A 15,290-nucleotide genomic window follows, 5' to 3' on the forward strand; every position below is an offset into this window, starting at 1 on the left:
GTAATAAAGGCCCTAAATTACTTTTGGTCCTTAATGGATAATAATATGCCAGTATATTAACATAGTATATAAAGCTAGTTTAGGTTTATTGTTTACATATATGAGTATATATGAAAATATAATGTTTATTCACTAATTTTATAGCTAATAGTTAGAATGAAAATGCTAGTATAGTTAATGAAAAAATATTTTAGCCTATTTTTAAGCTTTATTTATTTCAATTTCATCAAAATTGTGCATTGTTTAACAAAACTAAATAAAAAAAACTTTAAATGTATAGGCTTTTATTTATTTTTTATTAGTACAGATGAATGAATTCAATTAACTTATTAAATATAGCTCAGTATGGTTAATTGGTCAACATTCTTCATAAAAAGAAATTCTAATTTTTTCCCCTTGATTCTATTTTATTGGGATTAACATTTCTAAACTATTATGATAATTGTTTACATTTACTAAGTACACTGACATAATCTTGTAGCATTAAGTAGTTATTAATAAATGGAAATTATGAGCTGAAAACATTATTACTCTAAATGATATAAAGTGTAAGGATTATTACAATTAGAGCCTTCATTACAAACGTATTACATTACGGGTCCTTATTACGTTTATTTAAAATGTGTTTATAGTTAGGGCTGTTATTAAATGCACTTAGGACCACAATGTAATACATTTAGGGCCTTTATTACATTTTAGACAAAAGTTTATTACATAGGGTCTTAAATTTCTGCCCTCGACAACTTGCCATGTATGTTTTACCTTTAATGTACATCTTGGCATTTTTCATTCAAATTTTTTTTTTCTGGGGTTTGATGGATCTGTACCTCCAACAGTGCAGTAGTCTGGATAAAGGGACATGAGTTTGCATAAAACCAGGGCCACAGGAAGAAGAAGAAGAAGAAGGAAGAGGACAGTTACACATGACCTGGTGATTGTGTTCTACTATAGGGAGAACAGGAATTAGTTGCGACATGAGTGAGAGAGATATTGTTTTTAGAGGGTAGTTTGGAAGGCTTGTCTTATTGCAGTGTCCGACAAAAAGAGCCAATCTGCCACACAGGGCTTGCAGATGCCTCAAGACTTAGATGTGTGTGAAAACTGGAATAGACAGGCACATTGTGTGAATGGGACTAAATTTAGTAATCTCACAGGTACTCATGCTCTGCATGTGATACAGTGCTATGCGATTAGAGAAATCTTTTCATGGCATCATATGCCCTGCCCTGAACACGTATAGGCCTAATACAGCTTTATATGAGCTTGGATCTGCAGGCTGGTGAGGTTCGATCCAAACAGCACTGAGACACGCTGTAGGATCTATGATGGATCATTTGGGCTACAAATCAAATGACATGGTCAACGCCTATCGATCGCCATGTTAGTTTTTTTTAAGCGTTTAAATTACACTTACGTTCCTGAAAAGTAGCAGACTGTGTGGAAAGTAGCTTCATACTCTTTCATAACCCAAAATGCAGGAACTGATACATTTGTTCAAAGCAAATTTTCAGTACCCTAGTGTTCACGTGAAAGTTCAGCACCAAGGACAGCGGTCTCTTTTAAGATAAGAACCGCGAAAAGGATGAGACAAAACGCGTTTTGTGTGGAATACATAACATACATAAAGCGGATTTATTTCTTTAAGCTCCATTAGGAAAGCGAAGTGGATGACAGTCTTTCACAAAACAACTGCCCTTTTCTGTAAGGGCACGACTCCACACATCTTAAATAAGCAAACATGTCTGTTTCCACAGACTGAGTTCCTTTTCCGACAATGACATATCGCTTCAAACAGAGACTCGTTTGTTTTCTGACTGTTTTCTCCCACCGATGTTTACTACACCTTTAAATGGCGCGAGCCTCGCTGTAAGAGGAAGGCGGGGTCGCGCTGCGCGTGTGTGAAAATCTCGTGATTGCTCATCAGTCGCACTGAGCGCGCGACTCTCTATAACTGCACGCGAGCACAGAAAGAGGAAAGTGCACGCGGGTAAAACAAATCCTTATAAGATCGCCAAGAACCGCAATTTTTAGAGACGTGGACCAAATAAGACCCTTTTGGGAATGTAATGTGGATTATTGCGCTTTGGGATATTTTTGTACGAAAACTAAGGTTAGTGTCTTTCTTTTTTTTCTTTCTCGAAGAAACATCACCGACTTCCAGTGTTTACACTAAGTTGATTTGCTTTAACATAGTTCTCCGTATTAGCCTAATATAATTTGTCTTTTTTACTTTTATTCTGTCTCAATGCGAATGTTTAAAATAACATTCGCATTGTTTCGCGGGGAAGCGGGATAAAAATATCAAACCACAGCATAATTTAATTCATAACATTCAGGGTTCGTGAAGTTTTACACAAGCTGTCAGGCTTTGGAAATACTTTTTCGTGTAATTATATATATTTTTAAGAATATCCAGTCATCCTCTACAAACCAGCATAGCTCACAATGTGGATAAAGTCAAACATTTCAGTCAGTTGACCGGTTTGCAACATACGGAGAGCAACATCTTTCAAAATTCAATTTTTTGTATATTGCCTGAAATATCACGAAATACATCGTTTATTTTGAGTAAAGTACACAGTTTAGGCCTGTATTGTGGCTGCATGGATTTTAAAAAAAAAGACCCTCTGTGAACACGTAACAAACAATTTGGCGCTTTGCTTCCAAATGTAGCTGTAAATAATGAATAAGAGTTCTCATGTGTCTGTGGAGCACATGCAGGGGGCATCATGTTCAAATGCCACTCAAGATAAACAGCACGCATGCCCACTGCGGCTCCATCCTTCAGTGTATCGTGTATGGCTGCACATAGACATGGACTGGTCAAGCATACAGAACAGCATATTCATGTTTTGTTCATGTACATTTTTAGAACCAAATATCTTCTATTTTATTTTGGTTAGACGATTTTATTTTGGTTAGATTTATTTTTAATATGCAGACACGTGGTATAGCCTATATGTAGGCTAAAACATATTGCCCTTATGCTCCTATAGTGCAATACTTAATTGTGGTTTTCGACCCTTAAATGTGCGGGTAAATTCTAGCAGGGCAATGTATTAACATTATATTTATATAAATATTTAACTTTTAGATTAATGCTGGCTATTCTCGCGCTCTGTAATGATTAAAAACGATTCTTTACAAACCTTTTAAATGATTAGATATAAAACATAGTCTTGTTGTCACGTAAAAAAAATGCAAGGGACATTTTATAAAGAATTTTGGGCACGTTTGCAAATTTAGTAGGCAGTTTCAGCTCTTTTATCCTGCTGTTGTTTAAGCGATCAAGTGTTAGCAGGCATTATTAGAATAGCCTATCTTATTTCGTTTTAATCAATTTGTAGTGTGTGTGGTTAATTTGAGACGTCGCACCACCATTGCACACAAAGACATTTTATTCAACACCACACACACACACACACACACACACACACACACACACACACACACACACACACACACACACACACACACATGTTGGTGCGACTATCCTTATGAAGACTCTCCATAGACATAATGATTTTCCTACTGTACGAACTATAGATTCTATCCCCTAAACCTAACCCTCACAAAAACTTTCTGCATTTTTACATAAAAAATAAAAAACAAAACAAAAAACATAATTTGTATGTTTTTTAAGCGATTTGAGGTATGGAGACACTAGAAATTTCCTCATAAACCACATTTATAACATACTACTCTTGTAATTAGCCTACCAGTTTGTAACCTAAAATAATGTCCTCGTAAACCACCCACTCTCACACACAAGCGCGCGCTCATTCATTTTTTATTATTGCTCCTACATTAAAAAAAAAATGACTATGCTACGTGTTTTGTCAAATGTTTTTTTACTGAATTTAATCTTTTTTACCTAATTTGAACAAAAGCACATGCATTAGCGTTTGAGCTGAAACTGTAAGGGGGAAAATTACATTTCCTGAGCGCGGCCTTGACATGCGTTTCATCAACGAAATATTTCACAGCTAACAAAAATGAAAATAATCATGTCTGTCTACGTTGCAATTATACATCCTACATTTAATCGACCGTGCTGAATTTCTCAGTGAATGCCAAAATATAGGTGTGTTTATGTTCATATGTGAGACTGCATGCCATGACTGGTATTGTCATTGCGCACAATAGGATTAATAGCCTATGTACCAATGGCAATGAATATGTCGATAATTTTTTTTGTGTGTTTCAATGTATTAAAGCACATTTTACGATTATTCTAAAGGATCATACCCGCTTTGAAACTGGTGCAACGTAAATGTTGTTTTAAAAAACGAAATATCTAAGCACAAAAGCCTATCAAATTTTATTATAACTCTTTATTTATTAACATTTTATTTTAATAAAACAAATAATTGATCATAATATGAATTCACATTTATTTGTCGGCATATTTTAAATAAATAAGACATAAAATAAGCATATATATAAAATAAAAAATATTATATATATATATATATATATATATATATATATATATATATATATATATATATATATATATAACGTTTCTAACGTTCATATTTTGATTGTGTCGTTTTAATCGAATTAACGAATTAAACCTTGCGGATACTTCTGTTTGTTTGTGTCGGTTTGTTCTCACGGGTGTTGGTAATCTCATAATCTCACCTTTATTATCAAGACAAGACTGCGAAATGATCTTAATTTAACTGGAGCTTTCTTTCTTTCTTTCTTTCTTTCTTTCTTTCTTTCTTTCTTTCTTTCTTTTCTTTCTTTCTTTCTTTCTTTCTTATTTTAGAGATAAACGATATACAGTAATTCAGAATTGCTGTTTTCTGAATGGAAGACATTTGTAAGATTAAGTTAAAACGAATAATAATAATATTTTATTTTTAGAATGTAAATACAGTAGGCCTATTTTTAAGTATTATTACTTAAAAAATGCACACGATAAAACAATAATTGTATTTGTAAAGATTATCATTTTAAACGGGTTTTGCATAAATCGCCCTCCAAAATCGCCTTTTTTCTGTCGCAGAGGAAAAAAAATCCTCTTGGCGTTGTGTAATGCGCAAGCTCATCGAATGTGCGCTGCCTTCCCAATACACCGCAGTGTGACGTGATCTTTCTGTCTAGATCAGAGCTCTATATAAAACACTCTGTTCACACACCATTACTACAGCTCAGAAATTACAGTACTGATTCTGTGGTAATGATTATAAGGACTGTTGTAGTGAATACTATCACATCTGCATTGTTTTTGGCAAGATGATGTAATGCTGTCAACCACTGCTGCAAAACTAGTCTGCTCAAGAGGTTGCTGTTCCAATTCAGTGGTTTATTTTGATGTTGCTAGTGGTACCCATGCCCACTCTGGGTCACAGGAGGGAGGCTGGCTGAGGCCAGGTTGGAGCCTCACGCCTCCTTCTCACCTGCTGGCAGCCCAGGTGGAGAGCGCCGGGCGGACGCTGATGTCATCCATTTTGGCCCAGCTTTACCTCACCCACACCACCACTCCACCACGTGGAAGCTTGACAGCAGCCTTGTCATGCACAGTATTATGCCTCTGAAATGGCATGCACCTCCTCCCTGAGCCTCCATGATATTATCACGGTGCACTGGAGGACATTTTGTCGCAGCTCTCCTGGTGTAAAGGCAGACCATAATTGAGGCACCTGTGGTAAAACCCAGCTTTGTGTGTCTGATAAATGGTTGGGCCTGCTATTATTAATGCACCCCCAAAACCCCACCTCCCCCACCCCCCATCATTAAACCTCCCTCTCCTACTCGCCGGCTATTTAAACTGCATCCAAATGCAGGAGCTTTATTTTGTGGTGTCCTGTGCCATTCCCAGTCAAATATCAATGAGGACAATGATGTGCTCAGCTTAGCCTTTCCACCTCTCTCCTCTCAGCGAGCCCTAGCTCAACAAAAAAAAGAGAAAGCACACATGCATATTTCTATGTGTGGGCGCTAGCCAACGTGGAGTATCTGTTACAAGCACCCAGTCGCTCTTTTCCCTCTTCATCTGCAGCAGGCAGAGCAGGCATCTGCCTCTGACGGCATTCATTGTGTTTCGGCTTAGTTGAATTGTGTGGGTTGGTAGCACTATTGTCCTGCTGTACCTGCTGCCTACGCCTTTGGCAAGGACACAAGCAATATTAGATGTCTATTAGGATACACCTTGCATGTTGCCATGTAATTGGAGCTTACTCATTTATGCACATAGGAGACACATCTTAAGAGGAGACAGGGCTGCGTTTTACCTTCACAAAAGTCTTACTAATCTGTGATCTAATTGTTTGAAGGCCAATAATTATTTAAGCATGTGAGTCTTCTCTCACATTTATAGAACAATGAGGAACATTTTGGTTGTGCATGAGACAGTTTTTTTAAGAATGTTTGACTAATTTGATCACATTTCCAGAATTGCATTTTTACTACATCTTTTATTTTTTAAGTAATTCAGGATTGCTAAAATATATACAGTATGTAATAATACAAATAAGCAAGGATTTTTTACTAAAATATGATTGCAAAATATACATTTTATATTTTTATATAGTACATTAATTAAAATTTCCACATTTTATAACCACACCCAAATGACTTATTGTTGAAAATCATATTTCCTCTGAGAACAAATGTGGAGTATATGTCATGTAAATGTGTAGATACGCATATTATCCTTTTTATGCATTGTGAAACCTCCAGAAAGCCTTTTAATTTTCCACATCATCAGATAAATGCAGGCTCCGTGCTATTGACTGATAGCTGGAGCTGCCATGTGAATAATGCTGGTAATTTACACAGTAGATGACCGATAACTTTCATGAATCCTTTGGATAAAATGTTTGAAAAATAGAAAATTTAATTAGGTTTATCAGGATTTACCTTTTAACAATATATTATTCAAAACAATAGTAGTTTTTAAAATTATTATTAGTGAAATTGCACTGAATTATTTTGTTTCTAAAATGTAATTTTATTTCTAAAATAATTTAGTGTTATGTGTTATGAATAAAACATTCTAAACACAGATCTGGCATATTAAGACATTCATGAATTAGTTTGTAATATGATACTTTTCTATTTTGACAGCTAGTGTGCCGTAGCCAGTGCAGAGAACTATATGGACTACATTACCAACAAGGCACCATGAAGACTGAGCTGGTTTCCCAAAATATCGAAAGAGTCCAACCTGGAGGACTTGTCTGGATGATTGAGACGAGTCTGTGTTAAGTCTGGGAAGATACCTGCAAGAAAAGAACACCTCAGCAGATACACACCACCTTATCTGCCCTTGTCTTCTCAAGTTTGTCCATTCCAGGAAACAAGAAAACAAACCTTGATTGTCGCCAGACAGAGATTGGATTGTTGTGCAATGTGATTGGCCTTACAACTGTTATTTAAGACTGTTCTCCCTCTCAATTCCCTCTCCTCTTTACGGATATTTTGTATTACTGCGTTGACGATCTCACCTCTTCTCTAATATCTCTGGGCATGCTGTGGGATGTACTTTGGATATACTGACCTTTGAACCAAAGCAAATTCAATGATTTCCTTCTGTTCAGGATTATAACCCCAATCTCCAGCACTTTTACAATGCATTTCTTCAGATTCCCAGTCCAGCTGCAACTGCTGCTCAGTACTGTGCTTGGGCCCTGCTTGGGCCTGGAGTTTACAGGGTCACAAGGCCAGTGGGCACGCTATATCCGCTGGGACGCCAGCACCAGAAGTGACCTCAGCTTCCAGTTCAAAACAGACGTGTCCACCGCCTTAATCCTGTACTTTGATGATGGTGGCTACTGCGACTTTCTGCAACTTCTGGTGGTTGAAGGGAAGCTCCAGTTGCAGTTCAGCATTGATTGTGCTGAGACCACCATCGTATCGGACAAGCGAGTCAATGACAGCAGCTGGCATTCTGCCACCCTGAGCAGGTACAACCTGAGAACTGTGCTGGGTTTGGACGGAGTGGGCAAATCGAGTGAGGTGCGGCCACAGAGGCAGTACATGAAGATCGTTAGTGACCTCTTCCTGGGTGGAGTCCCACAAGATATTCGTATTTCTGTGCTCACTCTCCCAACAGTGAAGGATCTTCCGCTGTTTAAGGGAATTATCAGGGAACTGAAGTATAATAACAAGGAACCTATTCTACTGAGCAGCCAGAGGGTCCGAATGGACATGGAGGGAATCTGCATGGAGAACCCATGTGAGAATGGAGGGACATGCTCCGTTGTTGACGGGGAACCACTATGTGATTGTTCAAAGACGGAATATGTTGGCCGATTCTGCAGTGAAGGTAAATTTTTATTCTAAACCATGTAATATTGCTTTGGTTTAAATTAGTACAACACTGCCGAAGAGTAAATGCAAAGTAAATGCTTTAATCCTTATTTCGAATAATTCATAACATTTATTGACACCCACTTTCATTAAAACCTACTTAAGATTGTCAGTCATACCTGCTGAAATGTGAATAATGTTCCCAAAATCCTTCACTCTCAGCTGTTTCATGCACAGGGGCTATTGAGGTAGAGGTTGACTCTAAGGTCCAGCTTAATGGCATCACTTATCCTACAGAAAGCTGCCCTCCTTAGTCTCTGTTACGTGTATTGGCAGGTGTTTTGTGTTGAGAATTTCTTGTTCAGCTTCAATTCCACACTCCTTTACTCCCCCATCGCAGCTTCTGAAAATTGAAAATGAATGCCTTTGAAATGCACTACCAGCAAAGCCTGCATTTTTACCTCTGTAAACCACTAAGCTGTTTGTCTTGGGCAAGCGTTTTTCTGTGTTAATCATCCTAGGCAGAGGTGGAATGTGAGGATGTTAAGGTGCCTTTTCAGATCCCCTGGTTGTTTTTATGAAGTGGCCATTTTAGTTTCTCTGGGGATTTGAGGAGGCCATTTCACAGCTCTGGGTTTTGTTGTTGTACCTCGTCAACAGAGAATGAATCAGAGAAAGGGGATAATTGCTATTTTGAATATGTCAATTTCAATTCTTTATGGTGCCGGTACTAATATTCCTAAAGCGAGAATTCCATGACCTTGGCTTGAAAATTCTTCAAGGCATCTGCTTAAATGCTTTGGTTTCTACACATTTATTTTGCAATCATAATGAAAATGAAACAAATTGTACATTGTAGCACAGAAAGCAAATCACAACTTTGAGTTCTTCCCCATGAAACATGTTTTAGGTCCTCACTAGAAGGTCCTGACAAGAAAAGGTACATAAAGAGCTTGTTCTTTTCATATTCCTCTGCTGTATTACTATTGTACTGTGTTAACCCGTACTGTAAAATGTATCCTATGATGACTAGAAAGAACAATATAAACTGTCTACCTGATTAAAGGAATATTGAGTTTTAATTAGCAAGAGAACATTCAGAGAAAGGAATGGTCTTAGGTCTTGATGAAACCTAATTTTTTCCCCCTTGTGATTGAAGTGCTTAAGCTTGGTGATTGATTTGTAGTCAGTGCTCTGAGCCCTGTGAGTTGCTGTTACCCTCATTGTAGACACAACCTCTCCAGTGATTCTCTTCTTAAATACACAATTACATAATGTAATTAACCTAAATGTGATTTAAAGATTTAAACAAGGATGCTGTCTGTGCAATCAGGTATGTTATACAGAAACTTGGATATGTGTACTTCTGTATGTCCAGAAAGAAAGAAAGAGAAAAAAGAAGGAACTGCAATGCCTGCCATCAACAGAAGACCAGGCACTAGGTTTAGATTTATAGACTGTAAAGAGAACAGAGTTTCGGGCTTGATTTATAGCCATTGTTCCTCTCCATCTTGTTTGGCTGACTAGGTCCTGCAGTCCACTGATAGGGGCTAAAGCCAGATGTAAACGCAGCTTTGATGGCTTTGAATGCTGGGAATCAGTTCAGCCAATCATAAAAGAATATATAAACATTTGTTTGAGGCCATTTATATTGATGCACAAGGGCAGCCTGAACTTAAATGCTCTGTGTGAGGGTTTAAGGCCAACACCCTCTAATCAAGCAACAACAGCTTAACTTTCTTCATTGGTATCTCTTACAAATCTTAATCAAACCAGTATGATGAAATGGCACATTAATATAAATGCATTCTGTGTTTGAGGACAACATTAAAAAGAATCCTGTGCACCATCTTAATTCCATCTTAATCTAGAACATCTGAAAGCTTTTTAAACATCTGTACAGGGTGATAATATCATTTCTGAGCCATATGGCAAGCTGGTTTGAAGTGTTAAGCATTAGCCTTCTACGTATGTTCTACTGAATCCAATTGCCATAGCAGCGGCAACAACAATTTGACAGTTCTCTCGATGGCCAGATGGCTAAAATGGCCTCAAAACTGTTTTCCGTTGCCATGGCGTATGTTCCTTACTCGGTGGCAAGCACAATAGCCACAGCGCTACATCATTTGCGAAAGCGCATCATCTTTTGGCGGATTAAAATAATAAACATTTGGCAGCTAAACAAACTCTCAATCTGTCTTCCCATGTGGATGCTGCTTGAATTGGTATGTTGAGGTTTATGTTTAAGACAGCCACTGTTTTCAGATCTGTTCACATGTTTTTAATGTGCACAAAATGAAATTCAGACATGCCTTAAGAGCACGAGTTTCACTTACAATTTATTTTTCAGGATATTTCACAAAAATATTTTAGATTTATGCCTCTTCTACCACAAGTTATGGCTAACTGGTGCATGGCCACCCACTTATTCAGCCATCTTGGTATTTTCCCATTCACTTCTTCCATAGGAATTTAATAAAATCCTTCATAAAAGAGTTCTAAGCCATGAACCAACCCAGCAATAATTAATTAATTAATTAATTAATTCATCATTACAAACTTTGATTTGAAGCAAAATTCTGACAAAAAACAAAGGTCAAAGATGTACTTTGACGAGGGAATGAACTACAGTTTCATGAACCGTTGCGAATGACGCTATCAAATTAAAAATGGTGGAAAAGTATAAAACTATTGATTTGAAGTTGTTGATTATAAGTAAAAAAAAATCTTTAAATCTAATTGCAAAATATTCAGATATATTCAAATATATAAAGTATACACTTTATGAGTATAGAGTGACCAACTCGGTTGTGATTGAGAGTGATTGGTCACTGCACAGCTCTTTTGGTGTGCTTTGTTAGCCGCAACTGATTGGAGGATCTTTCTCTTTAGGTTCATAGTGTATATTCACAAGGAATTCCACTATTAAAAACTAGTTTAAATAACATGGACTAATGGCTTCAACTGACACATATACCATCTATTAACAAACTTCGGAGCTCACTGTAGGCCTGTCTTAAAAATGTATCAATTCATCAGAGAAAATTAATTGGATTTTTTACTTCCAGAACCAGAATGTTGCACTCTTTCTATTGCTCATACTTATGGTTTGGGATAAAAAAAAAAAATCAATTTTTAAAGACCAGAATATCATAGGGGATGGACTCTTTTGACTTGGGCCAGTCCAGTAAGGTACCACTCAGAACATCCTAGCAACTAGTGATGTGCAAAACTACCAATTTTCACACTCAACTAGTCGGACAGTTTTTTGAACGACTTGCCAGTGTCATAGATAATAATGTATAATTGGGTTCCTTTATGTTCACATGATTCTGATCAGATGCCTTTTTTAGAGTGATATATGAACGCTAAGTGCAGGACTTCAACATGGTGACTAAAGGATATTAAACAAAGAAATAAGCTAAATAACTGTAACATCTTATGTAAATAACACAAAACCTCTTATACGCATTCTAACGCAGAATTATGTGCTTCGATGTAACCGGAGTGCTTCAGAGTGATCCTCGCAGTGCATTCAAAAGCGCAGAGCTGCAAGATAATATTGCGGGTACATATCTAGTTCACAACATCAAGCAGTTTAAACCTTTTTTAATGCACTTTTTTTTTTAAATAAAAAGTTTTTAAAAAAGTTTTAAAACTTTTTATTTAAGTAATGTCAGACAGAATCAGCACAGCACATCTCTCCACAGCACCTCACAAACATGTGAATATTACTCACAGCAGAAGATTTCATCTCTGACAGTGATCATCTTGAAATGAAATGTTGATGCAGCGCTTTGCTTAAGAATTAAAGCATTAAAGAGATTAAACTTCTTGTAGAGGGTTTTACTGTGCTGACTGTTATTCACGGTTAAGCAGAGCAAGCTATCATCATGCAAAAATGTTCTCTAAGATGTTGCATCACTCAATTAATTAGCAAATTGCCTCTCCGATTAAAACCACCACCACTAAAAATATTAATGTTAATAGTCGACCCTACTAATCGACTAGTCAGTTACTAATCAGCTAGTCAATTAGTCGAACACCCTAGCACATCCCTACTAGAAACTGCATAGCAAATCACTAAAACCATTTTGAACACCTTAGCAACCTCGTAGCAATGCCCTGCCAACCATGTAAAATATCCTATCATTGCGGCACCAACTTTTGAATGGGCAAGAACCACTGTAAAAGTCTAGTACGATGGCTATCAATTTGTTTAGCTGAAGACACTGAGGTACAGCCCGTTGCATTGATTCGGCTCCTCTTTGTCAAGAACATTGCAATTTGATGTGAATTAAACACCACACACTATTACTTACTTCAAACTAAATTATCACAGCATCTGTGACCAAGCTGTTGTTTGAAACAGAGCTCAAAACTAAAGAAACCAATGAAAAGATCCACAAATCAGCCATAAGAACCAATTCATTTTGGTTTCACCAACTGGATAATTGTAGAGGACTGGCAGAACATTGTATAGAAAACCAGTGTATATACACCACAGTAGACAATCATATTTCAGTTAAACACCAGAACTTCAGTACAGGTCATCTCAAGAGCTGAGCACATCAATCAATTCACCGTAGCACTGAGTGTAATTCAGCATTCCCCTCTCTTTAATTATGTCCTAATATTTTCTCCACCAGGTTAATGCATCTCATCAGAGGACTTAATGTCCTGTACCAGCCTTTAACAAGCACAGCAGAGTGACACACACTTACACACTGGAACGTGTCCATAAGAGAAAACATATTGCATTTTAAGCCAGTACAGACACCCTCACATACAGCACTGAATTAATGTCTAATGTAGCTGTAATTACTCTGCACTAAAAGCATTTCATGGAGACAGACCCCATCAGGTTCCCCTTAATTTTCTGTATTAGCAGCAGTTTGTGCACTGGCAACAGATAAATCGGGTCTTCTATCTGCCAGTCCCCAGTCCTAAAAAAAATCTACTTTACAATCTGTAATTCTTTGAGTTATCCATTGAAATAACTATATCTGGATAATCTCTAATCGGATATGTGCCAGAATAGATTAGAGAAATGGTACATAATCTGTTTTTTGTCACACAGAGCATTGTGATGCTTCCTCCAAACCTGTTTATCCGTGTTGTATTCCCTTTGGTTTGGGAAAGGACCAGAGTGCATTAATGAAATGAGTCATTCTGCCAGTGCAGCCCATTGCTTCGGTTCCAAAGGCGGCTTGTGAGAAAGCAAGTGATAAAGAGAGAGAGAGTGTGTGTCTACAATAAGAGGAAAGGCAACCAGGCTTTGAGTATGGAACAGTACTTTAGACAAACATCAACGTCCCATAAATCCACAACCCTCTCTAAAGGGAGCAGGTTCTGTAGCCTGTTTGGATTTATGACTTATGTGGATGTGGGCTTTGTCAGAGTGTGTTAGACATGGAAGATGAACTAGACCTCTTAGATGCTGGTATGCCATAGTGGGTCAGACCACCACAGATCTGATCCCCCTGCCTCACTTCTGTGGGAGAAGAGGGGGCAGATGGATGGTTGCAAGGGTCATTTAAGGATTTCTCTATACATGCACAGGGCAGATATCTGCTCGGTGCATGCTGGCAGGTGTGTCAGAGTTTGCATGATAGTGTTCATGCAAAGATGATATGAGTGGGCTCTAATCGCTGCATTTTTTCTCTTCTCTTCTCTTTTTTTTTTCTTTTTCCATTGTGTATTTTTTGCTGCAACACCATCAGAGGCCAACAGTATCCCAGGTGAGTTTAAGATGCAAAAGTGATTTGATAATATTTTTAAGCTATTTAAGTATTTTGAGTTTAATTATTGCCTTTTAAAGGCATACAGTAGGAACAGTATGTGGCAGCCCATACATGACAAATTGAAAATTGAAGCTATCAAACATGCATTTTTTTTTTTTTATGTATACTGCATATTCTGAAGGATTGTCCTATATTGTGGCGTTCACATAATGTCAAAATTACCATAACTACTGTAATTACGTCAACTCAGAGATTGCACTCTTGAGCTTGGAAATAATCAGTTTCTATGGCAATGCTCATGATGGCAAAATTGACCCATGTGTGGCTTTGTTGTTCATGACAGCAAAATGCTTAATCATTAATTCACCTCTTTATTCTCTTACAAAAAAATGTAAGAATATGTAGCTTTCAATGTGTTTACATGATTTTGACATGATGTGTCTGGATCAACATCCTTGTTTGTCCTGGAAGAACATACTAGGGTTAAGCTTCTTGGGGAGTAATGTAATACATGTAATGGGATTATGATCAAAAAACTTTGAATTATGGTCATTACAACATGGATGTGAATCATCCAGATTCATTTTTCTTCTGCAGCGATGTGATGTCAAAATGCATATAGTATATCCTCTGATATTCTAAAGATGCTCTTCTCATTCTGTCTCTTACTTCCTCAAAGGTTTAGCACACATGATGATGGCAGATCAAGGTATGCCAAAACTCGTCTTTATTGTTTACTCTATTGTGTTTCCTTTTAATATTGCATGCCTGTATTGACTAATTTGCTGTGAAGTGAAAGATCTACACCAGGGGTCGGGAACCTTTTTTTCACTAAGGAGACCATTTTTGTATTTTTGGTTGATGCATTTTTTCAAAAGAGCCATAGAACAAACAAATAATTTACTATTTTCAAAAACCACTTTTTTCAATAAAATAAAATGTTTATTATGTCCATAGACACGTGTACTCCATTCCATATTGCAAAATGTTACCTATTAATTGTTGCATATTAACACAAAAAGAAAACAAATATGCAACAATTAATAGGTAACATGTTGCAATATGGAATGGAGTACACATGTTCGTGCGGGTCTCACAATTGTTCATGAAATAGTTCACATCCTTTTTGGGCTGGGCAATATGTAAAAAATATTTTAACGATAATCGCCTTAAAAAATATTGCAATATCCAATTATATCGTCAACCCCCCGCCGAAGGTCAGTGAATATTTTAGTTTTATTGATTTTGCTTTAAAATTTTTATAAATTTATTAAAACACAAAAA

At 37.0% G+C, this 15,290-nt stretch overlaps 1 protein-coding gene across 19 annotated transcripts in view; it reads left to right on the forward strand.

Moving 5' to 3' along the window:
* The first annotated feature begins 1,970 nt into the window (after positions 1–1,970).
* LOC127656955 (neurexin-3a) overlaps positions 1,971–15,290 on the forward strand; it is a 421,181-nt gene continuing 407,861 nt past the window's right edge. For 18 of the 19 annotated variants that reach the window (XR_007972220.1, XR_007972221.1, XR_007972222.1 and 15 more), the window contains exons 1-4: positions 1,971–2,110; positions 7,078–8,278; positions 13,986–14,003; positions 14,686–14,715. Coding sequence is in view for 16 of the 19 variants with exons in the window: in XM_052145540.1 (XP_052001500.1) it covers positions 7,582–8,278; positions 13,986–14,003; positions 14,686–14,715 (745 nt within the window). In the remaining 3 variants the exon portion in view is untranslated. The remainder of the gene's footprint in view (positions 2,111–7,077; positions 8,279–13,985; positions 14,004–14,685; positions 14,716–15,290) is intronic. The other variant, XM_052145530.1, reaches the window with a different exon arrangement.

This window comes from Xyrauchen texanus, chromosome 16 (genome assembly GCF_025860055.1).
Source record: "Xyrauchen texanus isolate HMW12.3.18 chromosome 16, RBS_HiC_50CHRs, whole genome shotgun sequence".
NCBI lineage: Eukaryota > Metazoa > Chordata > Actinopteri > Cypriniformes > Catostomidae > Xyrauchen > Xyrauchen texanus.